Source organism: Dermacentor silvarum, chromosome 1 (genome assembly GCF_013339745.2).
Source record: "Dermacentor silvarum isolate Dsil-2018 chromosome 1, BIME_Dsil_1.4, whole genome shotgun sequence".
NCBI classification, from domain to species: Eukaryota; Metazoa; Arthropoda; class Arachnida; order Ixodida; family Ixodidae; genus Dermacentor; species Dermacentor silvarum.
Genome location: NC_051154.1, coordinates 417,561,610 through 417,589,140, shown reverse-complemented (window position 1 = coordinate 417,589,140; position 27,531 = coordinate 417,561,610). Strand labels below are relative to the sequence as shown.

The 27,531-nt window shown below is 45.7% G+C and overlaps 1 protein-coding gene across 1 annotated transcript in view; it reads right to left on the bottom strand.

The window, feature by feature from the left end:
- The window catches only part of LOC119447488 (DNA (cytosine-5)-methyltransferase 3C-like), a 352,358-nt gene that overhangs the window by 17,384 nt on the left and 307,443 nt on the right, over positions 1 to 27,531 (bottom strand). Inside the window, exons 12-13 of the mRNA XM_049663800.1 lie at positions 13,573 to 13,648; positions 1,312 to 1,430 (exon numbers count right to left, since the gene is read on the bottom strand). Coding sequence (XP_049519757.1) covers positions 1,312 to 1,430; positions 13,573 to 13,648 — 195 coding nt within the window. The remainder of the gene's footprint in view (positions 1 to 1,311; positions 1,431 to 13,572; positions 13,649 to 27,531) is intronic.

Below are 27,531 nucleotides of genomic sequence, written 5' to 3'. Positions count from 1 at the left end.
GCGTGGTTCGCAGAACTCCGGTCTTTTTCCAACACACATTTAACGCCTGGTGGAATACTTCCGTTTCCTAGCGTCACAGACTGCTACTGCAACTTCTTTTTCTTGGTAGGCAAGGCAACAGGCTGCTTCTAAATAAACTCCGCCATTTGCGAAGCGAGGCGTTGGTCCCCGTGGAATGTTGTCAGGACGCTGCCTTGCGGTGATTTCGTGCTTGCTCAGGCAGTCAGTAGAAAAACGTGCCTGGCGTATGCTGCTGACAGGAAGATGCGGCACATACTTCAATAGTTTGATAGGTTTTGGGCTTTCTCCTTCAATTGTAAGAGAAGCTACGTCTAAGTTCGACACCTTAGAAGCTATTTAACCGATCAAAAAGGGTGGGGGAAATACATGACCCCATAGCTCAGTAGCTTTTGTTTAAGCACCAGCGCCTAACACCTCCCACCCAGCCCAACTTGGAGCAAGGCTTGCGCATAAGACCAGCCCACATCAGTTGTACGCTGCCACCATAACCAAATATAGTTGTCCGAGGCTGGCTTCCCAAACAAAGTTAACCCTAGTCTTTTGGGAAATAAGAGAAAGAGAAGAAGAAAGAGAATATAAGAATAGTAGAAAGAGAAGATAAGAGAAAGGAGGACAAGGCAAGACAGATATGAAACAAGAAAGAAAATTGTGAGTGTCTAGAAGAGGACAGAAAAGGCGACTGTCAATTTCCCCCAGTCGGGTCATTCCGGAGGTGCCGTCTACGTGACGCAGAGAACAAAAACTGTGTTCCCTCCATCATCATCAGCATCATCATCAGCCTATATTTATGTCCTCTACAGGACGAAGGCCTCTCTCTCCCTGCGATCTCCAATTACCCCATGTATTGCGCTAGCGTATTCCAACTTGCGCCTGCGAATTTCCTAACTTCATCATCCCACCAGGTTTTCTGCCATCCTCGATTGCACTTCCCTTCTCTTGGTATCCATTCTGTAACCCTAATTGTCCACCGGTTATCCATCCTACGCATTACATGGCCAGCCCAGCTCCATTTCTTCCGCTTAATGTCAACTAGAATATCGGCTATCCCCGTTTGTTCTCTGATCCACGCCGCTCTCTTCCTCCATTCCCCCGTTCCACCGTTCCCTCCGTCAAGAGGCTTTAAAGGCCCAAACACTCAGCATTGGCTCTACACACAGGGTCCCCTTTTCCTAAACATAGCTCAGCCACGCACGTCTAGGCATGGGAGGCTTCGAGCCGGATGGGTTCGGCTCCATGGTACCACAACACGCCAAACACCTGCAAACCATACCCCTACAGGGAAAGACTCACTGTTCGAGCTCCGTGGTCCACAGTACGTCTCCTTCGTCATTCATGATAACAGGGAGGACTCCATGTTTGCTTGGCCGCAGAGAGTTTGGATTGGTTGTAACTGTCCGCACTTTCTGTACCTGCGAACAGCGCGAGATAATAGCCCTTGAAGACGCTGTCATGGCGGAACATTTTAAAGCAACCCTTGAGATTACGCCATTCGCACAGCTGTTGGCGTCTACTTGTATAATAATTCAATAGCTTCTAGCGTTTTGTAAGAGAAGCACGAGTTCCGCACACGATAATGCCGAAAGCTATCGAAACAGTACAAGCGATCACTGAAGCTGTAATAAAAGTGAATTTGGCATTCACTAGCCTAACCTGAACCTTCACAAACAATCATAGTTGTTTCTAAAGAAAAAACGAAGCTCCACTGTGGAAAAAAACTTTATCTGGCCTCGAAACTTAGTCCAGCACCTCTTGTGAAAGTTCTGGCATCTCCCGACCCATACAAAAATACTTCCTTACTTTCTTTAGAACTCTTACCAACTTTCTATCAACTTTAGTAGCAACCTGTGTTCTTTTACTTTCTATTAACACATGTTACAAGAAAGTTGGTAGGACCTGTTCTTACTTCGGTTTGAAAAAAGTTTGTTTAAAGAAAGTTTAAGGAATGTTGGTAGGCTATGTTTTAACTTTCGTTTGTAGGAAGTTTGTTCAAAGAAAGTTTAAAAAAGTTGGTAGGCTCTGTTTTTACTTCGGTTTGAAGGAAGTTTTTTAAAGAAAGTTTAAAGAAAGTTGGTATGCTCTGTTTTAACTTTCGTTCGTACGAAGTTTGTTCAAAGAAAGTTTTAAAAAAGTTGGTAGGCTCTGTTTTTATTTTCGTTTGAAGAAAGCTTGTTTAAAGCAACATTAAAGAAAGTTGATAGGCTCCGTTCTTGTTTTCGCTTGAAGCAAGTTCATTTGAAGAAAGTTTAAAGAAAGTTTAACGAAAGTTGGTAGGCTCTGTCTTTACTTTTGTGCAAAGAAAATTATAACAATTGTATTTGTTTCATTCATTTGCTCATTTAACACTGCAATAAAGAAGCATAACATGCAATATCGGTAATAGAATAATTAGTACCGATAACCTGAGTTCCTGCAGTTTAAGAGAAAGCAAGGAGACAGAATAATTGTTGTTATTACGCGTGCATATATAATCAGCAGTAGCTAAGGTAAAATATCTTGGCCTGCACCAGTGAAATTGTATAGTACGTTTTTATACTTCAAAAAAAAGAAAAAAAATTGTTACACACTGGTACTCGAACCAAGGACTTCTGCGTGTGAGGCAGACACGCTACCACTAATGCACGTATTATATTAACTTCTGCATGACCAGTGCAATGACTACACTTTCTGACATGTCGTACGGCCGTTTACTTGTTTCACGACGCTTACCATTTTTTCGGAATTCGGCTTCTTAATAAACCTTATACCTTTACTATTTTATGCAAACTATACACAAAACTTGGGTTTCTCGCAAATGCAGTACCTGCGGTCACTGTTAAAGAGCCTTTCTTTTCAAAACTGCGGGTGATCGCGGTGATATATTGGCGGAATTCGTACGGCAGCACGGATTCCGTAAATGCTTGCTTGGACAACCAAGTGAACAATTTACGATTGTCAGTTGGCTGATTAGTCAGTTCTGTACCTGGCATGGCCGTATCTGTTTGTTTACGCGTGCGTGCAAGCAGTACGCCCGTTGCACTTCAGCCGAAGCAGCAGCTGCTGTAGCACGCCAGCCATCGCCACGTTTTGTCACCTTTATTCCTGACGATAAGAGGAAATATGGTCTCACCGATTCAAGATGAAGGCACGTATTTTCGAAAACGCTACACTTGGCGCCATAATTAACGTGTATATGGGCGGTGATCACGAATATGTGCTCCGTAAGTGCCATATTAGCCCGTATACGCCGTCCGTCATTTCAAGCAGACGGAGCTGCGCGGGCGGCGCGTGGATTGGCTCATGCTTCAGCTGCGACTTCCCCTGAGTGACAAACGCAAATCTCGAAGGCCATGCTCCTGAAGCGATGCGAATCGCGGAGGCAAGTTCTCCTTCTTTAACCGCAGTGTGGCGCTGCTGCAGTGTTTTGTTTGATTAATGGACATCTGTGGTAAAGAGGGAGATAGCTTAGGTTTGAAGTTTAGTAAAGAAAAATCAGCAGTCATGACTTTTAATGATAATCAGGGCAGCGAGCATAGGATACACGAGGTTACGCTGGAGGTGGTGGATAAGTACAAATATCTTGGAGTGTGGATGAACAATGGGGCTGAGTACCTAACGGAACATGAAAAATATGTGACGGCTAAAGGTAGCAGAAATGCAGCTGTGATGAAAAATAGGGCACTGTGGAATTACAATAGGTACGAAGTGGTGAGAGGGATTTGGAAAGGGGTGATGGTCCCTAGTTTGACTTTCGGCAATGCGATCCTGTGCATGAGATCAGAGGTTCGAGCAAGGTTGGACGTTAAGCAGCGAGGGGTACGTAGACTAGCTCTGGGAGCACACCGAAATACACCAAATCAGGGGGTACAGGGTGACATGGGATGGACGTCATTCGAGGGCAGGGAAGCCAGCAGCAAGATAGAATTTGAGGAGCGATTGAGAGAAATGGCAGAAAAGCGGTGGGCAAGGAGAGTTTTCAGTTATTTGTACATGAGGAATGTTGATACAAAATGGAGGAAGCTGACCAGAAAACTGTCAATCAAATATTTGGACTGCAGGAGGGGTGCAAACCAGGAAACAGCGGTTAAGAAAAAGGTTAAGGAAACAGAGAGGGGTCTGTGGAAAACGGGGATGTGTGAATGCCATTCTAAGTATGTATGGCAAAGCAGTCAGTTGAAATCTTCATTTTGATTGTGGGTTATTTGAAGTCAAATTCTTGTGGATGACTGCATCATGCTATCTCGTCCAGATACAATTGACAAGGCTAACTATTATTGCATTTTTCCTCCTTTAGGCTTGCAGCAAGAGGGATATCAAGAACACGCGAGATATCAAGACCACATTATAGTCACTGCTTGCTTGTGGCTTCTGAGGACATGTATGAACGGGTTGGAAAATAAACACCAGTGTTTGAAAAGATTGGTGTGTTTCACTAACAGGTACATACTTTTATATGTTCAAGGTTGCATCAGAACACTACCAGACAATTTTTAAAAATGCTGGAAAAGGGGGATAAAATGTCACCAGGATGTTTGTAGGACGAGCAACAGAAAGTTGGAAAAAAGTTACAAGAATGTTTCTAGAGCAAGCAATAGAAAGTTAAAAAAAAAGTTACAAGGATGTTTCTAGGGCGAACAGCAAAAAGTAGGGAAAAAGTTACTAGGATGTTTCTAGGTCAAGCAACAGAAAGTTGGAAAAAGTTACAAGGATGTTTCTAGGGTGAACAGCAAAAAGTAGGAAAAAGTTACTAGGATGTTTCTAAGTAAAAAGATGCCCAGCTTTTAATGTTTGTAGGATGTTCATTCATCGATTAAAGGAAGTTTGTAAATAAAATTTTTATTGAATATCGGTGGCCAATAGTCGACAGGATGTTGATATGAAGTATTTAGGAAGTTTAAAAATGGTTTGAGAACTTTCAATAGACCGTTTGTAGGTTTTAGTAACATTTGTCTAAAAAATTTAATTGAACGTTACTAGAATTTTTTGTAAGGGGAGACTGCACGGTGGTGCTTTTCAGCTTTTCTCTCGAGTGAAGCCGAAGGGAACGGACGTGTCACGTGCCTCCTCAGCGCAGCGAAAGCGATAAGCTCTTTCTCATTTGTTTTTTAGGAGTGTTAGGTTAGCCGAGCAATCGTTAACAATTATTTTTCATGCTTTTCAGTTTTATGTTTTTGTAGCTTGGATATAAGTATAGGTAACGATAAAATGTAATTTTTTTTACATAAGTAGGGTTACTTTGTACTGTGCCTTGTTAGTACAAGCTGATAATTGGTACTATAGTGGGAACCCAAGAGTGAGTTGTTCTGTGTGCGAGCGTTCTTACGTGTTGGAAAAACACAGTTTGAGTCAGTACGCGAAGCGAACGGTGCAGATTTTATCTGTAGGATGTGTGTGCTAGTTTCGCGACGAGACTCTCGAGAGGAGGAGCATAAGTTAGTTAAGCGGGTTGGGAAGTTAGTAAAGGGACACAGGAGCGAGCAGAAGGAAAGGAAGGAGGTAGAAGCTAAACTAGCCAACGTAGAACTGAAGCTGAGGGCCACCATTCCGCATAGCTATGATGAACGTGTCGATGCGAGCACAGCGAAAGGCACTGGCTCAGAAGCGAGAACAGGTAAAAAAGCCGAAGCCACCACGCCGGAAATCAGTGGCGGAAATGTCAGTGGTGATTACGACCTCTGACATACAGACCGCGCAAGAACACCACAATGCGAAAGGCGACGATAAGACAGGAAAGGAGGGCATCGCGACTTCAGGGGCAGCTTTCAACGGCGAGGAGTAGGAAAAGCGTCCAGTTGTCTTTGTTGGGGATTCCAAGATGCGTAAAGTAGAAGCCGTAATAGAGAGGGTAGGTGCAGGCGAGCGAGTCCCGATTACCGCGCTTCCCGGGAAACCAATTAGCGATAGCGAAAGTCAAGCAACCCGTGCGGAGGGTCACCTAGTGCAGGAGGGTCACCTAGTGGTAATAATAGGCGAGGCAATCGATGTACTGCAAGGACGGGGGACATAGATCTCGAAGCAAATAGCCAGAGCGGTTGCCGACCTGTGGAATGTTTCAAAGGAAGTTCAAATCCCAATGTGCACGGCGCCAGAGGTAGAAATGTAGGAGTATGCAATCGAAAGGGCAGTGCTTGCAGCGCTTGCAGTCAACAGGGAAATTTGGAGGCTAGCTAAAGCAACGAATTTTACGGTCATTGACATCAACCGACAAGTGCAGCGAGCAGGCCGCGAATGCGCTTTTGTGCCTGACGGGATACATTTTTTTTCGATAGTGTAGCAACACCGGTTGGATGTCAATTCGCGGCACGGGCAGTAGCTTTTTTTAGGTGGGCCCCAGGCAACCAGGAAGGAAGATAAAGTATTGGATGTAGCGGCACACAAGCAAGGAGCAGAATTAGACCACATAAAGTTAATACGCACAAACGGTAAGTACAGAGACGGTAAATTTTGTTACATAAACATGCAGGGTGGTCGAAAGCAGGAAATATGCCTGGCAATTCAAACGCAGTTGAATGCCGAAGCGATTAGCGTGTATACCTTGATCGATACGCATCTACAAGATGTGGAGCTGCCGCCTTTTACTGACAATTTTGTATTGGAGTGGTGCAACAGAATGAATTGTTCAAGGTAAGGCAGAGGCGTATAGGCATGCTAATTAGGCGAGGCATGAAGTGGCAAAGGGTAAACCGGCATGCAAGGAGCATTTGTGGATTAGCGGCACATGGCAAGGCAAAAAAGACAAGGCTGGAAGTAGCTTACCTATGGACAGGTAGTGATAGGAGAGATAAGAATAAAGAACTGATTGATGGCATTAGAAGCAATATTAATGAGTTAAGAAATCGGGCCAGGTGGTATTGGTAGGAGATAGGAATGCACACATGGAGGATTTAAGCGTATATACTGCTTACAACGGTTCTCTATTGCTGGATCTGTGTGATGAACAGAACCTTATAGTGGTTAGGAGGGAGAATAAGTGTGATGGCGACTACGCCTTAGTCTTAGAAATGGCCTTAGAATCACCAACCAATAGCATCACAATTTCTAAAAATGAATGAAAAGCAAATAACAGAGATCGCAGAAAAAGGGCAGAAAATGGAGGCGTTCCCTGGGCATATAAGACTCTGGTAGACATTGTGAAGAAAAATAATTGTTGGTTTGAAATGAGCAGACCACATAAGTGGTGAAACAAAGAAATAAACCATGCTACAGAAGAGCGTAAGCAGGCGTCTAGGGATCATGGCGAAGCCAAAACATTGGGATTACACGCAAAAGCTGTGCTCCTTAGATTGAACAAATACCGAGAAAAGTAAAGGGTGGCGAGTGAGCTCGTGCAAGGGAAAATTAAATGTGCAAGTAAGCCTCGGGTGCATAACATTCACAAAAAAGACTGAGGCGTCCCAAAAGCATTCTTGAAGCTCGAATTTCGACAGAATTACCTGTCTGGTTGGGAAAATTGATTAGGACTTAGACAGGCACTCTAAAAAAGTAAGGGTATTTATTAGCCCGACCTTTCAGAGGCAATTCGGCTCCATCTTCAGGGGGTATTCTTCTTTGGTGGCGGTGTGCAGCTATTAAAAGGTCCATCGTAAGAAAGGAGAGGAAGGGGGAGAGAGCGTAAGGTGGGGAGACAGTTGACAGTGCACCTGTCCTTGATAGACGGAAATGGCCAAAGGTTGGGGTGGCTGCGGTGTTGCTGGTAGACGATGCGATGCGGTACATCCCAGACGTTATTGGGGATAACTTCGACAAGAAAGAAAGCGTAGTTCGCACTCAAACAAATACAGCAACAACAGAGAGGCCTGAGAGATCTAAATTTAGCATCGAAAATTTTTACAGGAAAAAAGCAGCAGGAAATGTTTCTTATAACACGGAAGCAGTACCGAATGAAATCCCAATACAGTTAATCAAAGATCTTGGTCCAAAGACCAAGGCACTGCTGACTAATGCCATAGAGCAAGAGATTAGAACGAAGTAAATTCGGGTGGGATGGCGCGAAGGCCAGATGAACCTGATCTACAAAGGCAAAGGAGATAGGGATAAGACGAGCGCGTACAGGCCAGTTACAGTAACGTCGGCGATATATAGAATGGCAATGCAAGCCATAAAATTAAAACTGTGTAAGTAGGTGGAGAAAAATGATGTACTAGGGGAACGGCAGAATGGGTTCATACCAGGCAGACGCTTAGATCATAATATCTTTGTGTTACCTCAGTGCATAGAGATTTCAGTAGCACATAATATACCTTGATGAATAGCACTTCTAGATATCAAAGGAGCCTACGACCGTGCAGACAAGTAATTGTTATGAGATATTCTTGAGCACAAAGGCATAGATGACAATTCCATTGAGCTGCTAAAGGAGATACATAGAAACAACCGAGTATAAGTTGTACGGGACGGCCTATAATGTAATGAAGTGGTGAAAGTTCACTAAGGACTGAAGCAGGGTGGTCCTCTGTGTCCATTTTTGTTCGCGCTTTATGTTAAGGGCATAGAAAGGCGGCTGGAAAACAGGAAATTATGGTTTGATTTATCCTACATGCGTAATGGACAAATTGTGCAACAGAAGGTCCCCAGACCGACGCATACGGACAACATAGTTCTTCTAGCGGACAATACAAGATAATTAAAGACACGTGCGCATATCTGTAGAAACGCAGCGACGAATCTAGGCCTTAAGTTTAGCACAATGAAATCGAGATTTCTGGTCTTTATTGAAGAGACGAGTGATTACGTGGTGCCAATTGAACCACAAATTATACGCATAATCAAGTAATATAAATACCTCAGCGAATACATAAACGAGGGAAACACTTACTCAAGCACGCACCAAGATTATCTGAAAATAACGGGGAAGTGGATGCAGCAATAGTGAAACATATGTGGCCAACGTAAGTATGAGGTGGTGCGTGGAAAGGAGTAATGGTGCCAGCGATAACGTTCGCAAATGCCATTCTGTACTTAAAATCGGATATCTCGTCGGGGTTTGAGGTTAACCAAAAGTCAGAGAAGCACAGAGCAAAATTATTGGTTGTTGAAAGTTTGGGCCTTGTGTGTCCCATCGTTCTTTCTTGTGTCCGTGTCCCTTATGCGCAACATTGTACATACGTATGGTATACCAACAGGCCCAAGTAGTTTAGTGCAGTGTAGTTTGAAGAAAGACTCAGGAACATGGATGAAATTAAATAGGCAGCTAAAGGCGCACAAGTATCTGTACTCGAAAAGAGTGGACACAGAATGGAGCAAGCAGTCGAGAAAGTTGGCAACCAAGTACCGGGTAATTGAAAGTTCAAACAGACAACCAGGTGTCAACAGAAAGAAAGTGAGAGAAACAGTGACATCGAATTGGATGCAAACAACAGGAGGGGGGGGGGGGGACGATCATGCAGAATTACTACAACGGGAAAAAGTAAACTTACCGCTTACTCACTACAACGTTTTGCCAGCGAGTTTCCGCGATCATCGAGTGAGATTCGCTCACGTTTGCTTGTGCGCGCGTGACACCATGCTTGTTAATTTAGTTAGTATGCCTATGTTTACAAGCTTATGCGGCCGATAAAACTGCTATCCTTACTTCGTATAGCTGTCCCCTAGTTTGCTATCGCAATCGATGATTCGCCTTTCGGGCGAAACTGCAACTTTTTTACTTTTACATTATCGTATAGTTGACTGAGACCACGAATTTTTTATTCTTGTTTCTTATAAAATTTTCACATTTGTAGGCTGATTATTTACTGAAAGTACGGCCAGAAAGTATTGCGATTGCTTATCCAATTATTGTTGTCTCATTGCCAGTGTTTCATTTTCTTTTTTCCATATTTTTTTTCATTCTTTGGTTTGTTTCCTCCGGCACTTCCCATGATGTTTGTATTTCCTCATCAAGAGCAGCACACTTCTCATTTGCCTCAACAAGCTGCGGCTTTGCTTAACTTTGCCCGACCTAGTTTTCTAGGCCTTAACAACACAGTATCAACAAGGAGCCAGAGTTCTTACTGTTTGAAAACCTTGGCATCGAGGTCGGGAAAAGTCAGAAAAAACTGCAGCTTCTGGAGGCAATTGAGAAGTGTGGTACTCTTAATGACAAAAATCTAGAATCATCATCATCATATCATCAGCCTATGTTTATGTCCACTGCAGGACGAAGGATCTCCCTCCGATCACTAGATCAGCAACTGAAAAACTATATGGCCACACTTCCATATTTCTGAAATACCATACTCATTCCCTATCGAGGAATTCCTTACAAATCTGTGACGTGAAGAAGCAAACAATAGGAGTGCGTATAATAAGAAACCTAACTACCGCTTTAAAAAAACACAAGAGCTAAAACATGGAGAGAGAGAGAGAGAGAGAGAGAAATAACTTTATTTATAAAAAATAGGGTTAAGGGGGCCGGAGTGTGCGCCCTTAGTCCAGGACTCCAGTGGCCATCGCCACGCGCCGTGCCTGGTCAAGGAGGCTCAATTTAGTCTCCAGGTCAGTCCGGACGAGGATGGCTGCCCAAGGCTCCCTAAAGGAATTTTGTGCTAAACGGGGTGAATTTGAATTTTGGGGTCGTGATTGGCACTCCCATGTCACATGGGGCAAGGATGCCTCCCCCCACACCAGGGGCATTGACTGGCATATCTAGTTGTCCAGATATGGATAATTATCAATAAAAGTGACACACTGACCACAGGTGAAGTTACAATCAAGCATAGAGCATCAAGCACTGCTTCCAACCACTCAATACATTCCCGCTGGACAAGGCAACCTTCACCACAGGAGGCGGGCATAGATGACGAAAAACAGATAAGAAATAGATTTGCAGCATGTTTACAAGTTGCTCATTTCTCTAGGCTCTCACCAGAGTCCCTCCAAAGTCTCTGACCAAACAACGGACCTTAAAGGTCTTAAATAGCGTTCCTTGCTTGGCAGGCCCCTTCGTGCAGGTGGCTACTTCCCAATTTATTCCTAATTCCGTGCGGCAAAAATGCCGGGAACAAAGGCCGGCACCAGGCTCTTTTTCTCGCCTAGATCTTGCTTGGCATGCTGCCTCGCTAGTCCTGAGGACGGGAGTGCTGGGGCTCCCACGGGTGGGGGTTGTTCTACACAAAGACCATGCAGGACAATTAAGGTTGTTCCGCTGATTGCAGAATCGCCAAAGCGGTATGTTGTCTCGCCCCGCCTGGGAATGGAAGCGATAGGTACGTCTTACGATAGAGTCAACGATGCCGCAAAAAATGTTTGCACGACGGCGATGGTCTTGTCTTTCGTTGAGGTGTTGTCCCGGCATGCAGACTCACCACTTCTGGGATGAGACCCGCTGGGCTTGGCTCATGTTTTAAGGCAATTAACTTATTTGAGCAGAGGGCACTCATCAGGCAGACCGGTTTCAGGAACACTATGGTCGTGTCGCCAAGCGGAAGCGTGCTGTCCATTAGACCGATCATAACAGTTGGTAGTCATCAGATGTCCTGTATTCTCCTTAGTTGTCCCTCCTGTAAATGGTGCTGTCGCAGTATGAATAGTTACCAACTTTCCCAAATTACAATCGGAATAAAGTATTAAAAGTAACAAACGCTATGTGATACTGGTCGGAGATACTGATGGTACCATTATTATAGGAAGAACGTGATAGTAGGCAGAAGCCATGACCCAGCCGTCACACGCTAACAGGGCCCGCACATTTCGTTCTCGAAATCATGAGTGATTAAAACCCAAAGCCATTATCACCATCAGTATACAAGAACAAGCAATGCTTTCAATTTTCAGCAAAATGGTAGTGATGTCAAATAACATCAAGTTCTCTAGAGATAACTTGCGAAACACGAAATGAATGTTGATGGGAAGCGGTAAATGCAGCATGCAGTACTGTTATTGCTGTACTCAAGAATGAATGTTATAAACCAATCTATAAAATTTTAAATGTACACCGTTCAAGAAAAACGACTTGCCGAAGGGTGAATGTTAAAAAGAATTCGAATAGAAATATTAAAAAGCAACAATAAAATGATACCGTATTTACTCGAATCTAGGCCGACTCCGATTCTAAGCCGACCCCCCAAAAGTTCGAAGTCCGAAAAAAAAAAAAAACTTACCTCGAATGTAGGCCGAACGAAAAAGCGAGGACAGCATTCGCAAAATGAAACAGCATTTATTAAATTTGAACATGCCGAGCTCATTCTCGTCGCTATCTTGCTTACTGCTGACATCTTCAAACAGTGCGCTATATTCAGTACCACCCAGCGCATTAGAGATGCTGCATTTTTGGAAAGAGCGCACGTTGCGGCGCACGCAAAAACCATCTCCCGTGGCCCCCTCCAACGACAGACCGATGCCGAAGTTCCGCCCGGTTTGAACGTTTGACGATGCCTCTACGGCTAGCACAACTACCGCATTTACTCGATTCTCACGCTTCCTCGATTGTAACGCGCACCCGTTTTCCGTGAGGAAAAATTTGGAAAAATAGATTTCCTCCCGATGCACTGATGTTGCGATGAATAAAAAAAGTCGCAGTTTCGCCCGAAAGGCGATGCATCGAATTCGGTAGCAAATTAGTAGACCGCTATTAACAAGCACGGTGTCACGCGCGCTCAAGCAAACATGAACACACCTCGCTCGTTGACCGCGGAAATGAACTGTCAAAACGCTGGAGACGAAGCGCGCCTTCGTGCTAGCATGCCTCCCGCTTCAACGCGGCGAAAACACGGCACGCGGCCGACTTTACCAGTCGCAGATTGCTTTCAAGATAAGGCCAAGCCTGATCGTATCGCCGGAGTGGATCGTTGCAGATTACGTCCTGCTTCGGTCCACTGAAACCGTTCCGCATTGCTTTGCTGGCGAAAATCCTCTCCTTCTGTTTGCGCCAGTCCCGCTCGCAAGTTTCGGATTCTCCAAACGCCCGTGATGCGGCCCGATTTCCGTCCGTCTCCGCACAGATGATCACTTTCCTTTTAAATGCGGTATCATGATGAACTCGGTACTTCATGCTGATAGATAGAGCAGACGCTGAGAACGTGAAGACAGACGGTAGACTATTGCCTAAGCACGTGTACTGCAGCACACGGAGGAAGCTTCCGCATGCTACGGTAGCTAGGCACGACGCGCGTGCGAGGCGGCCATTTTGAAATGCCGACGCAGATTTAGGGTCGTGTTGAAAGTGCTCGTTAGATTCGAGTAAATACAGTATTCGTTTAGAAAGCGGCACCGCCCATTTGGTGCCATTACGATAACGCCACACCGCGCGCCGATGCTGCACCATACCGATACTACCGATACGACGCAGGTCAAAATGGCGACGTCGCTCGCCAGCTGGCTACTGGCGCGGCTAGTAGCGGCTGCGATACTGACATTTCTAGATGGCGCTAACTATGCACCATATTTATCAGTTTCAGTTAAAAACTGGCGCGTTTTTTAAAATCCTCGAATCTAAGCCGACCCTAGAGTTTCGTGTGTGATTATTTGAAAAAAACTATCGGCCTAGATTCGAATAAATACGGTAATTAAAAACGAAGTTCACTCCACTTGAGTTGTTTGTTGCAAAGACCAAATCGCCATGTTTTGTCGAAGCGTGCAAATGATAGAGGTGCTACAAACCGCAGCCTTCCTATTGAGACGAGGATCAAGGATGCTCCCTAGGCTGATACTCTGCACCAGTTCCGGATTGAGGGTCCTGTGATGGTAGAAGAGAGGGAGTTTGATTAAAGGGCGCCAGTAGACAGGGAAAGAAACCTCCAGGTTTAGAAAACTCAAAAGACATGTTGGATATGATATTGCCCTAAATAACAGAGGTAATTTATTCGTAAACACTCTAGCCTACTAACTGCTTCGTGAACACGAGCACAGCTTAGCGAACAGCCGCCGAACGAGAAGCGGAAAGAGATCAGCTTGAGCGCGAGGCACGTCTGCTGCAATTGCGTCTCAAGATCGCGGAGGCGGAACGGGCACGCTCCCTGAGAGAGATTCGCGAGCTGGACTCCTATACAAGCTTTATTGAGCAAGCGTTTGACGCGGGCTCCAGACACAGAAATTTGACAAATCTGTCTAGTGAATGCCCCGAACACCGTCGCAGTCTTCTGTCAGAACAAGGCACGCAACTAGAGGGCAGCCGAGAAACGAACAGGAAACTAACCAGTCTAGATCCTGAAATTAACCGCAAGGAGGCTGAGGATAGCTCGGAGAGCAGGGAGCAGGCAACTACCGGTGAAATCGAGGCACCCATGCGCATCTGTGCTAGTAAAAGCACCTTGAATAAAGAGGCACAAATGCCTTCAGAAAGCCCGTTTGACTGGGCAACGCTGCGCAGTGGTAGTGACCTCGAAGAGGGCACCACCGACAAGGAAGTACGCTTGCGAACCAGTGCAGTTGAAAGCACATCGCATAAAGAGGCGCAGATGTCTCTAGAGAGCCCGGCTGATTGGGCAATAGTTCGCAATGCCAATGGCCTCGAAGAGTTCGAGGCGAGCGATAAAATGCTCCCCCCCTCTTCCGGTGTACCACTTGCGGTGGTGATAAGTGGCCTCAATAGGTTTGAGAACCACTCGAATACCTCACCTCAAGTGAGGATAAGCTCGCCTTCCTGCGTCTGTGAAGACCTGATAGGTCATTGTGCTATAGATATGAGTACAGAGATACACAGCAAGGAGACAGGTACCGAGGTTCTCGGAGGAAGGAACAGAGTAGACTCAAAAGAAGAGTCATGTGACTTACAACTCACGCCACAGTGCAGGTTGGCAGTTAGTGACGACGTATGTACGCAAGGTCAACATGATGGCCTGCTTGCAGAAGATGTCGGTAAACGAAAGTTGGCCTCCGCTAAAGAGCACACGTCGGAGGTATCTACAACAGGTGACCAGGTCGAGGCTAGCAAAGCAGTAAAGCACCGGTTCCAGATCAATCAGGGGCCTACGTGTATGTATTCTCAACGTCACAGCAAAACGGCGCCCGTGCTATCATCGCAAACGCGTAAAAGACACGCCGTTCCAGGGCGGTTGTCCCAAACGAAAAAGAGGCGTGCGGTTCGTCTCATCTGGGACGCAATAACTTAAGAAACTGATTAGCCGGTTGCCATCTGAGGATTTTGACCTTGAAGAATAGAGGACTTCGTCTGCAACTTTAAAGTACTTTATGTGAAGTTGTTTTTGTGAGTGTGCTTTATACGCCCCATAAACATTGTTTTGAACTTGGAAGGGCTTTCGCTTGTTGTGTGCATTCGTGAGTGTTGTGCTTGAATGCTTCGTGAGCTTCAAGACTTGAATTTGTGTGATGGACCCACAGTGAATGTGCCATATAGAGCATAAGTGTGAAAGGTGTCGCGCACTGACCGGCAGCTTTTCCTGTGGAAAAACTTGTCCCAAAAAGGGGATTATGTGATGTGTGGTGCGCGACGGTGATATTTGTTGTGTGCGACAAGGTGCGGTACATTCAAACAAGAAGCAGACGACAAGGAGAGCACGCGCCGCTCTACCGCGCCGCGCCGAAAACGACGACGCCGAAGACCGTCCGGCGCGTGAACACGCGGCACAAGAAAAACACCAAAAGAAAGCGAATCCAATCACAAAGGAACACGGAGCCTCGAGCAGCCAATGAGAAATCGACGAATCGACCAGAGCAGCAGAAAAAGGAGCCGCGCTGGCAGTAGGAGGAGGAGTTCCCGAAGCGGCACCAGGACAAGGTCGGCCACCGGATCGGGAGTTGAAGACGGCCGTCGGGTTCCGGACCCGAGGCACCAGGACTTCACCCGGCCAGGGCTTCCTGCCAACCCATTCCTGGGCGCCGCTACGCCATCCGTTCGAGAACTGCTGCCCGAGGCCGGCAAGCGTCTGCGCCCGTGGGCAGAACGAGAGCTGTCGGGCTACGGGCCCGAGCTCCACGACCAGCTGCCCGGCCAGAACGCCGCCGCCGTCAACCCCTGCTGCCAAGCCGCCTGTTTTCCTGGGCATTGTCACTCTGCCCGATAATCAACTGCTGCTGCCCGAGGCCGGTGAGCGTCTGCGCCCGCGGGCAGAACGAGAGCTGCCGGGCTACGGGCCCGAGCTCCACGACCAGCTGCCCAGCCAGGACGCCGCTGCTGTCTTCCCGTGCTGCCGAGCCGCCTGTCTTCTCACTCCGAGCCAGCGCTGCCACGCTCTGGCAGCCTGTACGACGTTCCGACACAACGACTTTTGGTGAGACCAACACCGCTTATCTCGTCGTCTCGTCTCCGCTTCGCCGCATCAAGACTGTATTGCATACTCACACCCGCAGCCTGCCCGAACTTGCCTCATATCATTAGCGTTCTAGCTACATGTTTTCATGTTATCTTTGTGTGTTTGTTTTTATGGGTTAATTTTCGTGTCTAGTTTCATTAAAAGTTTGTGTGTGCGTTCTACAACAAACGGCTTTGTCCTCGATTGGGTTCTGGGAGGCTCCGCCTCAGAGAACCGCCAGAAACATTAACACAAAAGAACCTGCTCATCACAGGGCCATAGTAATGACGAAGAGAGCAATAGTGGCGCTGCTTCAGCAGCGCGACTGAAGTGAGAAAGACCATGACCCAAATCTCGCTTTGCCGACGTTCAACGCTGGCCACTTCACTGTTTTTAATAAATACCGTTACAGTCCCAACCTCTACGTGTACATATCTCTCTGTCATTGACATTAGACGTGTTCATGCTTGCCGCCCATGCTCGCTAACCTCCCTTTCGGTCGGATTCAGCCAAGAGAGCGGGAATAGAGGGAGAGATTGACTGTCCGTATACTTAGTCAACCACTTAACGCAGAAACAAACACACACAAAAGGGAGAACAAAGCGATATCTATCATTGCATCTTCGCTTTTTCTTCATGTATGCGAGCGTGCGTGTCTATTACTCTGTGCTAACTTGGCTAGTCCCTTTTCTGCTCTGCCTGTTTATAGAAGGAGCCTGTAGGTGTACGTTTAAGATGGAAGGAGGAAAAAAATGAGGAGCCATTCCACCCTCTGAAGGCGGATGACAAGCGAAGCTGCAGCAAATCACACGGTTTTAAGCGTCTTCACTCAGTGGAAGTCATGGCAAAATTTGCTGGTCATGATTTGGACATGTCTGCCATCAGCGCTCCAGCCGATACATATTCCCAGGCGTATTAAAGAAAATGTCGCAGTTTCGTCCGAAAGGCGAACCTTCGATTGCGATAGCAAATTAGTAGAAAGCTATACGAAGCAAGGATAGCAGTTTAACGGGCCGTATAAACTTGTAAACATTCGCCTACTAACTAAATAGACAAGCAGGGTGTCACGCGCGCACAGGTAAACATGAACACATCTCGCTCGATGACCGCGGAACCTTGCTGTCAGAATGCTGGAATCAGGCGGCGCGGCTATTAGCGGCGAGAAGTTGGAGTGGCGCCCTCTACGAGTGACGTAACGGCCAGGACGGCGCTCGCTCGGCTGCTGCGCGCGCCGTTCCCTTCGTGCATGCTTGGGGTATTGGTAGCTTGAGCCTTCCTTTTGAAGGATATGCCGGCTTCTTTTTACTGCCATGCCTGAACGGCAGTTTCTTCTTACAAAGCGCGAGTCGTGAAAATATTCGGCGTGGATATCGCAAGTTATGTAGCATTGAAGGGGTCTACTGGTTTTGCAATGCATCTGTCGATAAACTTTGCGTAAAAAGAATGTCTGCAATTTCAACACACGAAGTTGTGTATGATGCTCCGCAAAACACTTAACATTCCCTTAGTGCTTAACTATGAGAGACATTGCATTTTACAAGGAAGAAAAATCTTGGTATTGGTATTGGATGTCCATATTATAAATGCGTGTTTGAAGGAAACTGCACAGCGAATCTTTCATGATGATTGTTGTTACTAGGGTGAGTTGTTCTAGTCAAATATGGCTACTTTATTAATGCGTAAAAGGAAGAGTTAGTTGCGCATTTTGCATGAAAACGTTTGCTAACACTTTTACCGTTCTCTGAGACAGGCACCCAGAAAACGCATTGCTCATGGCTGTTAACACGATGGCGCGTCACGTATAGTATGTATATATTTCACGAATACAATTACAGCAATAACCTGAAAGAACAGTTTCGTGGTTAAGATCGAGAGCCTATCAACTGCACGCGAGAAAATGTGTCATAGTGACCCCAGTTGCCTTTATCGATATCATGGCACAGCCCTTACGCAACTAAATCTTCCGACTGTGGTTATCGCGAGGCACGCATTATTCGCGAAACCCATCAGTTCACTACAACTTCGAATTGAAACCATGAATCAGTTCCTTAAGCGCCAATTGCAATGCCTAAGGTATACTCAAGGCTACACAGCGCAGCCTAGGCTGCGCTGAAGAGGAAAATTCAAACGCCTTCCGCCTCACGATGTCTCGATCCTGCGTTGTCCTTCTACACAGACTGAGAACTATTTTCTTCGTGAGTACATAAAAAAGAACCTCACATACCCGCCTCATAGAGAAGACACCACAAGCCTCAAATGAATTCATATAATTTTTGACCTCCACAGGGGAATAATGATATCTTCAATAATCCTCATACTGCTAATGAATGAAGATTCGGCTTCTTTCTAGTTGCAGTCATATGGTCCAAAAGGCATATTTCACTAAACAATTTGGGCCGGGCAGTCTGTGTCAGTTCGCCAAACAGATTAGTGGTGTCTGTTCCTCAAGGAACAAGCAGCAGTAAATTGCAAAAGTGAGTTTAATGTGTAGCACGGAACAGTGAATAAATATTGGTACATTCCTTTGCATATTCTGCAAATAGCTGTAAGCCTCAATTAGCTTTATTTCAAATTACCGCCACTTGAAATTAACCTATAAAGAACGGCCTAATTTTGAGAAGCAGTTAAAGGAACAAGTGGTGCGGGTTGAATCTAAACTGCACTGTCAGGTCCTCGTGTTACTGCCGAACGTTTCTGTGAATAAATGAAAGATTAGATATTATATCATGACCTACTCGTCATAAGCAAACACGCTTTAATGGGTTAAAATCAGGGTAAATGTAGCAGTCATATGTAGGTATGGTATCCTAACGGGGTTCTTATGTGCTATGTTTATGCGCTTATGCTTTTGTTAGTCACGTGCTATTTATGCTTTTTTATTAGTCCCTCAATCTGCAAAGTCTAGATCCGCGCATGAAAAACACGCAATGGGCTGGTCGGAGCTCCTTTGGCTGGCACTGCAGCGTTGCCCTTGAGAAATAAATTGTCGTCTAGGAAATAAGCTCTCTGAATAAGTTTGCGCAATTGAAAATGTCGTAAAATGTATTTGAGATGACTGTCATGAGCACACAAGCACAGGGAACGGCAGCGTACACACGGAAACACTGCAGAAGGCGCCCGGACAGCGCCCGAACGGCAGCAGACGACAGGCGCGAGTCCGTGCCCTGACGTCACGTGAGCGGCGCTCGCAGCGCCCCTGTAGGTCGTTCTAGGGGCTAATCGCGCGCGGAGCCGCAGGTGTTGCCATTCGTTGCGCAATCCGGAGAGGAGAGGAGCGTCGGAGAGGAGAGGAGGAATGCCGAGAGGAGATGAGACAAGGAGAGTAGGAGGGGGGAGGATGCGCAGTAGGGGTGTGGACGCCGCACGGCGGATGGATGGATGAATGGAGGGAGGGAGGGAGTGACATAGCCCCGACCATAAGCTGCTTCGCATCTAAAATAGAAATCACGAAAATGACAGGATGCGCAGTGATGCGATCAGATTACTCAACAAAAATCTCCATACAGGTTTTTAAAAAAATTGTTCACAGAAACTGCTCAGCATGTCCATTCATTTCCACCACAGCTAATGTTACACTGCGCTTCTGCGGCAACCGTTAGCGACAGCGCAAAGCGCAGACAAAAAATCAGGCATCCGAAGACGTTTGCAGACCGCGCCAAAGGGCCGTTATGCGTAAGGCTCGTCGGCTTTAGGGAGGCGCCGACGAGTCGGTGACACATGGCCGTTGGAAGTCACTGTATTGTTTGTATGCTAAGGGGAAATCTTTCTTTGAGGCTCTAATTGCTTGCACTCTATTAAGACATAGATTACAGTTAGCGTCTCGCCACATTTGCTACAGGAAGGTGGTTCATTACCAGTCAACGAGTGCGTGCCATACGTATGGCCAATTCGGAGGCGGCAAAGAATGACTTCGGTTTGTCGTGTTTTCGTAGTGGGTGGCCAATTCCCTAATTGTGGTTTAATGGCGTGAAGTTTATTTCTTGTTTCCTCGTCCCATAAGTGCTGCCAATATCTCCTAAGGATTTTTCGCAGGAAATGCTTCATATCTATTGCAGGGACAGCTATAGAGGAGGTGTTCCCCTTCCTTACAAGGGAAACGGCAGTTTCATCTGCAAGCATGTTGCCCTCAATACTTCTGTGGCCGGGTACCCAGCATATAGTGACACGTTGGTTAGACGTATATGCTGTGAACAGCACTGAATAGAGCTCACTGAGCACAGGGTTTTTGTGTTTACGAGGAGACATTAATGCCTTTACTACGCTTAAAGAGTCGGTGAATATAACTGATTTTTGAAGCTTTGTTTTCATTATATACTTCCCTGCACACAATAGGGCATGAGCCTCAGCCATAAATATGCTTGTTTCTGGATGCATTTCACCGGATTCAGAAAAGCATGGACCGATTGCCGCATAGGACACGCCAGCATGTGACTTTGATGCGTCAGTAAAGAATTCCGGGCAAGAGTATTTTAATTGAAGTTCACGAAAGTGCCTCCGGATATGTACTTCCGGAACATACTTCGAGACCTCAACAAACGATGTGTCACATTCTATTAAATTTTTTGTGCGCAAACAAACAGGGACGAAGAAAAGGAGACACAAGGACGAGCGCTTTCCTAAGCGCTCGTCCTTGCGTCTCCTTTTCTTCGTCGCTGTTTGTTTGCGCACAAAAATGTAAGAAAATGAATCTGTTCCAACTAGGCCGACTCGCAGTTATGCTTCAGTCACATTCTATAAGTTGCCATTGCCACGGCGGTAACGGTTTTGCCGGAGGCATTACATTATACTGAAACAGTGGGACACCGCTTTCTTCGCTGAGTTTCCTCACCCGCAGTGAGAAGGGTTCCATTGCGGTAGGTCGGTTATGGAAAAATGTGGCACACGTAGTGTCATTTATTATGAAGTAACAAGGATGTCGTCAGTCCGAGTTTACTTCCAGAAAATACATAAAGCTTGAGTAGGACCTTTGAAGGTTTAAGGGCCACTCATTTGATTCCACATAAAGACTTTGCACAGGGCTTGTTCTGAAGGCTCCGGTTGCCAAGCGGATGCCTAAATGATGAACAGGATCGATCATCTTTAAGGCACTGGGGGCGGCGGACTGATAGACTATCGCACCGTAGTCTATGCGTGAACGAATGAGGCTTTTGTATAAGTTCAACAAACACTTTCTGTCACTGCCCCATGTGGTGTACGACAATATTTTAAGAATGTTTATTGCTTTTAAGCATTTGGCTTTAAGGTACTTTATGTGGGGAATGAAAGTCAGTTTAGAGTCTGGAATTGCGCCTAAAAATTTATATTCTGTGTTTACTGGTATGAGCTGTCCGTGTCGTTCCGCTTCGGGGTCTGCTACGAGCCCTCTCTTTTGTTTGAATAGAACACACGAACTTTTATTTCGGTTTACTTTAAAGCCATTTTCTGTGGCCCATTTAGAGACTTTGTTTAGGGCAACTTGAACCTGTCGTAAGGTTACAAGAGTGGGCACGGCGGAAGCACCGAGACCATGCGTCTCACGAATCCCTTCTTGTTTATTGTGTAGGCCGTCCTTTTCATTTCTTCACCTGTACCAGCCGAGGCACTGAAAACCGACAATCTACCTAATCCTACTACGACTGTGCATCAAGTTGTCGGGTTTGACACATCGTTTGACACATCGTTTCACGGTGCCGACGACTATCTATGGAGCCTGCGCGGTTGGAGAGCTACGCCTGACGTTCACGTGATACCAACGTCATCTACGTCTTCTACATGGGTGTACTTAAGAGACTGCACTGCACGGATCACGACCAGTGGGCACGGCGGAAGCACCGAGGCCATGCGTCTCACGAATCCCTTCTTGTTTATTGTGCAGGCCGTCCTTTTCATTTCTTCACCTGTACCAGCCGAGGCACTGAACACCGACAATCTACCTAATCCTACTACGACTGCGCATCAAGTTGTCGGGTTTGACACATCGTTTGACACATCGTTTCACGGTGCCGACGACTATCTATGGAGCCTGCGCGGTTGGAGAGCTACGCCTGACGTTCACGTGATACCAACGTCATCTACGTCTTCTACATGGGTGTACTTAAGAGACTGCACTGCACGGATCACGACCAGTGGGCACGGCGGAAGCACCAAGACCATGCGTCTCACGAATCCCTTCTTGTTTATTGTGCAGGTGAGGCAAGACCATTTGGTTCATTCCTACCGTAGCAATAACGTATGGCTCTTGCTTCTGCCGTGCCCACGGTCAATTCTTGATCTTACATTGATGATGTATCACTGTTTTGTTAATTTGTTACCGTGTTGTGGAGACATTGAGTCTAATCCGGGTCCGTCTACTGAAGACATTCTTAAAATCATACGCGACCACATACGAGACCTCAAGCAAACGACAAACAGTAAACTTAGAGAGTGTACCGACAAATTGAACGCTATTGACACGAAATTGGATAACATAGCTTCAACGGTCACCAAATATACAAGTAAGGTTGATGCCTTGCAAGAGACAGTTGACAGCCTGCTTTTGAAGATTGACGACCTCGAGAACCGAAGCAGACGCAATAACCTCATCATTTTTGGAGTAAAGGAAGCAAAAGGGGAGCGAATTGCCTCTCTTGAGCGGACAGTATCGAAAGATATCCTTGAGGACCTGCTGAAGCTGCCGAACGTGGATATTGAACGAATCCACAGAATCGGTAGGCCAACAGAGAAAAAGTGTCATCCAGTGATTCTCAAACTTCTTGATGGGAGAGACAAATTTAGGATTTGGAAGAAGTGTGGTAAGTTGCGAGATACGGAATTCAGTATTTCGGAGGACTTTTCGCCTAGGGTGCAGTCTATCCGTAAGAAGCTTTGGGCAAGTACCAAAGTAAACAGGTCGAATGGGGATAAGGTCACCCTTGTTTTCGACAAGGTTAGAATCAATGAAACCCTTTACTTTTGGAATGAGGCGCGGAACGAACTTGTTCAGTCTACTAGTCAATGACCACGCTCTTGGGATGACTGCACCCAACAGTGCAATCCAAACAACCCCCAACCACAGCCAATAGTTTCTCACAACCGAATAGCTTTATCCTTAATGAATGTCAACGCTAGAAGCATTGTAAATAAAAGCGACGATCTGGAAGGTTTACTCATTGCCTATCATCCCGACATCACCGTGGTAACAGAGACTTGGCTTCACGATAGCATAGATGATGCAGATGTTGTGCCTATAACACATGAAATTATCCGGCATGATCGATCTACAAGAGGGGGAGGAGTGGCACTTCTGATGAAGAAAGGCATTCAGTATACGCTGGTCCCACACAATAAGCAGATTGGAATGATGTGGATAGCTACCAAACTTTCCTGCCAAAACGTACTTATGGGAGCTGTCTATCGACCACCCAATGCTGACATCTCTATGTTGGAGGCACTACACGACTTTCTGTACGACAACAAAAAGCGCTACAGTTGCGTTGTAATGAGTGGCGACTTCAACATGCCTAATATAGATTGGGACTTGATGTGTGCTACTTCAACATGCCAACACGCGGATATGTTGCTAGATATCGCATATGCATTCGATCTACACCAGGTAGTGCATACCCCAACGCGCCAAACTGCGGTATCGAGTTCTATTCTTGACCTCGTCTTCATATCCGAAAACGTCAGTCAGCTAGGTTATACTGTCGATGTCGTACCCGGCATATCGGACCATTTCTCTGTCCTTCTTAAAAGCCAACTGTGGCGTAAAGCTGAGCGCAGCAAGCCAAGGCCCTACTATGATTTCAATAATGCGGACGATGTTAGCATATTAGACTTCCTGGAACAAGACTATGATTTCTTTTTGCAGTGTCACAGGAACTTTACAACTGTTAATAGTTTGTGGTTGCACTTCAAATGTGCGGTGCGTCATTGCATGTATAAATACATCCCGAAAAAACACAAGAGCAAACGACGAAGCCCCTGGATAACGCGCGAAATCTTTCATCTAAAGCGGCGCGTAAAACGACTATCGTCGAAAAAGCACAGAGATAGCGGCACCTTGGCTATGCTGCGATCGGATTTGCGTTCGAAAATAAAATCGTCCAGATTCACTTTTTTCAACGTCAAAATGCACAACTTCCTTTCCAGCGACCCGAGAAAGTTTTGGCTTCATTTGACACAAAAGAAGGAACCAGTTAATAAATTGAAAATACCCGTAAGGACGTCACTGACCCAACCTGTATAGCAACGGCATACAACGACTACTTTTCGTCCGTTTTTCTGCGCAGTGCCGATAACAATGTAGATTTCAGCAACGCATCTATGTATGAACTTCCAGAGCTACTAATCACAGAAGAAGGTATTTTTTCAGCATTGCTTAGCTTAGACATTAGAAAATCTTCGGGACCCGACGAAATCCCAAATGCATTTTTGTTTAGATACGCGGAGTGGTGTGCCAAGTATCTTTATATTATTTTTACCGAAAGTTTGCAGAAAGGAGAAGTTCCTTCTGACTGGAAAATAGGTAAAATTATACCGATACACAAAACTGGCGATAAGCTCACAGTGACTAATTATCGCCCGGTGTCGTTGTTGTGTACAGCTAGCAAGGTATTAGAACATTTTCTTTTCAAACATTTAAGCATCTTCCTAGAAGGCAACAATTTTTTCTTGAACAGTCAGCACGGATTTAGGCGCGGCCTTTCAACAGTGACACAGTTACTTCACATTACTAATGATTTGTTTGCAGTTCTTGATAATAGTGGCCAGATCGACATAATCTTTCTAGACTTTGAAAAAGCCTTTGACCGCGTGTCGCATTCCAAAATGATATTAAAACTAAAGCGTCTCTTTAGAAATGAGCGTATTCTGCGATGGCTTGACTCTTACCTAACGCAACGCCAACAATATGTTCAAATAGGTGACTCTAAATCATCAATGGCTCCAGTCCTTTCAGGCGTTCCTCAAGGGTCCGTCCTTGGACCATTACTTTTTCTTGTATATCTGAACGATCTCTCGCTTGACACTGCCGTACAATGTCGATTTCTCGCGTATGACTGCGTTGTTTATCATGCCATCCAAACTAAAGATGACCAATTACTATTAAGCAATTCCCTAACATCAATTTCTAACTGGTGCCAGACCTGGAAAATGAGCCTAAATATCCCTAAGTGCTCCCAAATGACCGTAACAAAAAAGAAGAGTCCACTATCGCATGCATACAAAATTAACGACGTTGGGATTACGCTTGTCGATACGTTTAAATATCTGGGGATTGAAATATCTCGCGATTTAAGATGGAGTGCGCACATTCAAAACATAGTTTCGTCAGCCTCAAAAAGACTATGGTTACTTCGGCAACGTCTGAAGCACTGTACGAGCAAAACAAAACTAGTTGGTTATACTTCACTGGTGCGTCCACTGCTTGAATATGGTGATATCGTTTGGGACCCGCACACTAAGACTGATACAGATAAGCTGGAAAAAGTACAAAAAAGAGCACTCAGGTTCATTTTTAATGCCTACGGAAGACAGGTGTCACTATCCGATCTCCGTTCAAGGTCTGGTCTTCCAACACTGGAGCAACGCAGTAAGTTACACCGTCTCAAGATGCTTTACACGATAGTCAACGGCCAAACTAAAATGAATTTTGACAATTACTTACAGTTTAGCACGTGTAGAAGTACCCGCAGAAAGCACGAACTTACCCTTATTGTACCCCACGCTAGAACTGTCGCTTATCAATTTTCATTTTTTCCTAGAACGATAAGAGACTGGAACAGGCTTCCACAAGAGGTAACGAACAAGCGTACCATCGACTCTTTCTTATCAGCTATTTCTCAGATGTGAGCGAAGCACATAATTCCTTTCGTACCGAATTTTTATTTAACTCGTGTCTTTAGTTTCGCAGAGATTGTTCTGCGCAGTAGCGTACAAGTATGATCTGTGTTGCACTGTGTTTGACCTTGCTGTGTTCGAATTTTATTTCGACATTTTCTTTGCTTGTACGGTGTCCCTTTTTCTTTTCTATACCACTCCTGCTTTGGCTGCCAAAAAGCAGCTGGCAGTATTGTCAAATAAATAAATAAATAACCTATCTGTACGTCGTCGACGTACACGGCTGAAGGCAATGATGTGCGGAGTGAGTTCATCTTGACTATGAAGAGCGTACAGCTGAGAACGCCTCCCTGAGGTACCCCAGTTTCCTGCATGAATGAACGGGACAGCGCATTACCTATTTTGACCCGGAAAGTGCGATTCTGCAAGTAGCTCTCTATAACGTTTAGCATGTTCCCGCGGATGCCCATTGCCAACAGGTCTCGCAGGATTCCTTAACGCCACGTTGTGTCATACGCCTTCTCTATATCTAGAAAAACACTGTTTATGTATGAAAGCATCCCGAATGTTTGTTTCGATGCGCACGAGATGGTCGGTTGTAGACCGGCCTTCTCTGAAACCGCATTAGTAAGGGTCAAGTAGTCTGTTAGATTCCAGGAAATGTACAAGACGCCGATTAATCATTTTTTCGAATAGCTTAAATAGACAATTAGCGAGCGCAATGGGGCGATAACTTGTCACAGTGGATGGGTCCTTGCCCTGTTTTAAGACCGGGATTACAATGGCTTCTTTCCATGTCGATGGGAGATGTGCTGCCGCCCATATAGCATTGTACAGTGCAAGCAGTGTCATTTGAGTCTCTTCGTGAAAGTGTTTAATCATGTCATACATGATTCTGTCAGGTCCGGGTGCAGAGCTGAGGCAAGCAGTCAGGGAGGCTTTCAGCTCGGCGATACAGAAGGGGAGGTTATAAGGTTCGTCATGTCTACATCTGCGGTTTATTACGTTGAGTTCTGCTATATCTTTGTATTTTAAGAATGCTTCGGAACAGTGAACTGAACTGGATACACGCTCGAAGTGCTTGCCAAGAGTGTCAGCTTGGTCTTTTAATGTATTCCCTTGGTCATCGACCAGGGGTAATGGCTGGGTTTGCTGGCCATTAAGTCTTTTCAAGCCATTCCAGACTTTCGCTTCCTACGTGTAAGAGTTTATGTTTGAGAGAAACCTCTCCCAGCTTGCCCTCTTAGCCTGTCTGCGCATCCGCCTTCCCTGTGACTTGACGTGCTTGAATTCAACGAGATTTTCAGCAGTTGGAAATCGGCGCAATATGCTCCATGCTTTGTTTTGTTTCTTTCGCGCCTCCTTGCAGTCGTCGGTCCACCAGGGAACTCGTCTTTTAGATGAGCTGCCCTTTGTCTGAGGAATGCATTTCTCTGCTGCGTCTACAATAAAAGCAGTAAAATACGCTACGGCGTCATCTATGTTAAAATCACTGATAAAGTGCGGCGATATGCATGTTGACTCTTCTAAACTCAACCAATCTGCTGCTGGTAGTTTCCATCTAGGAGGA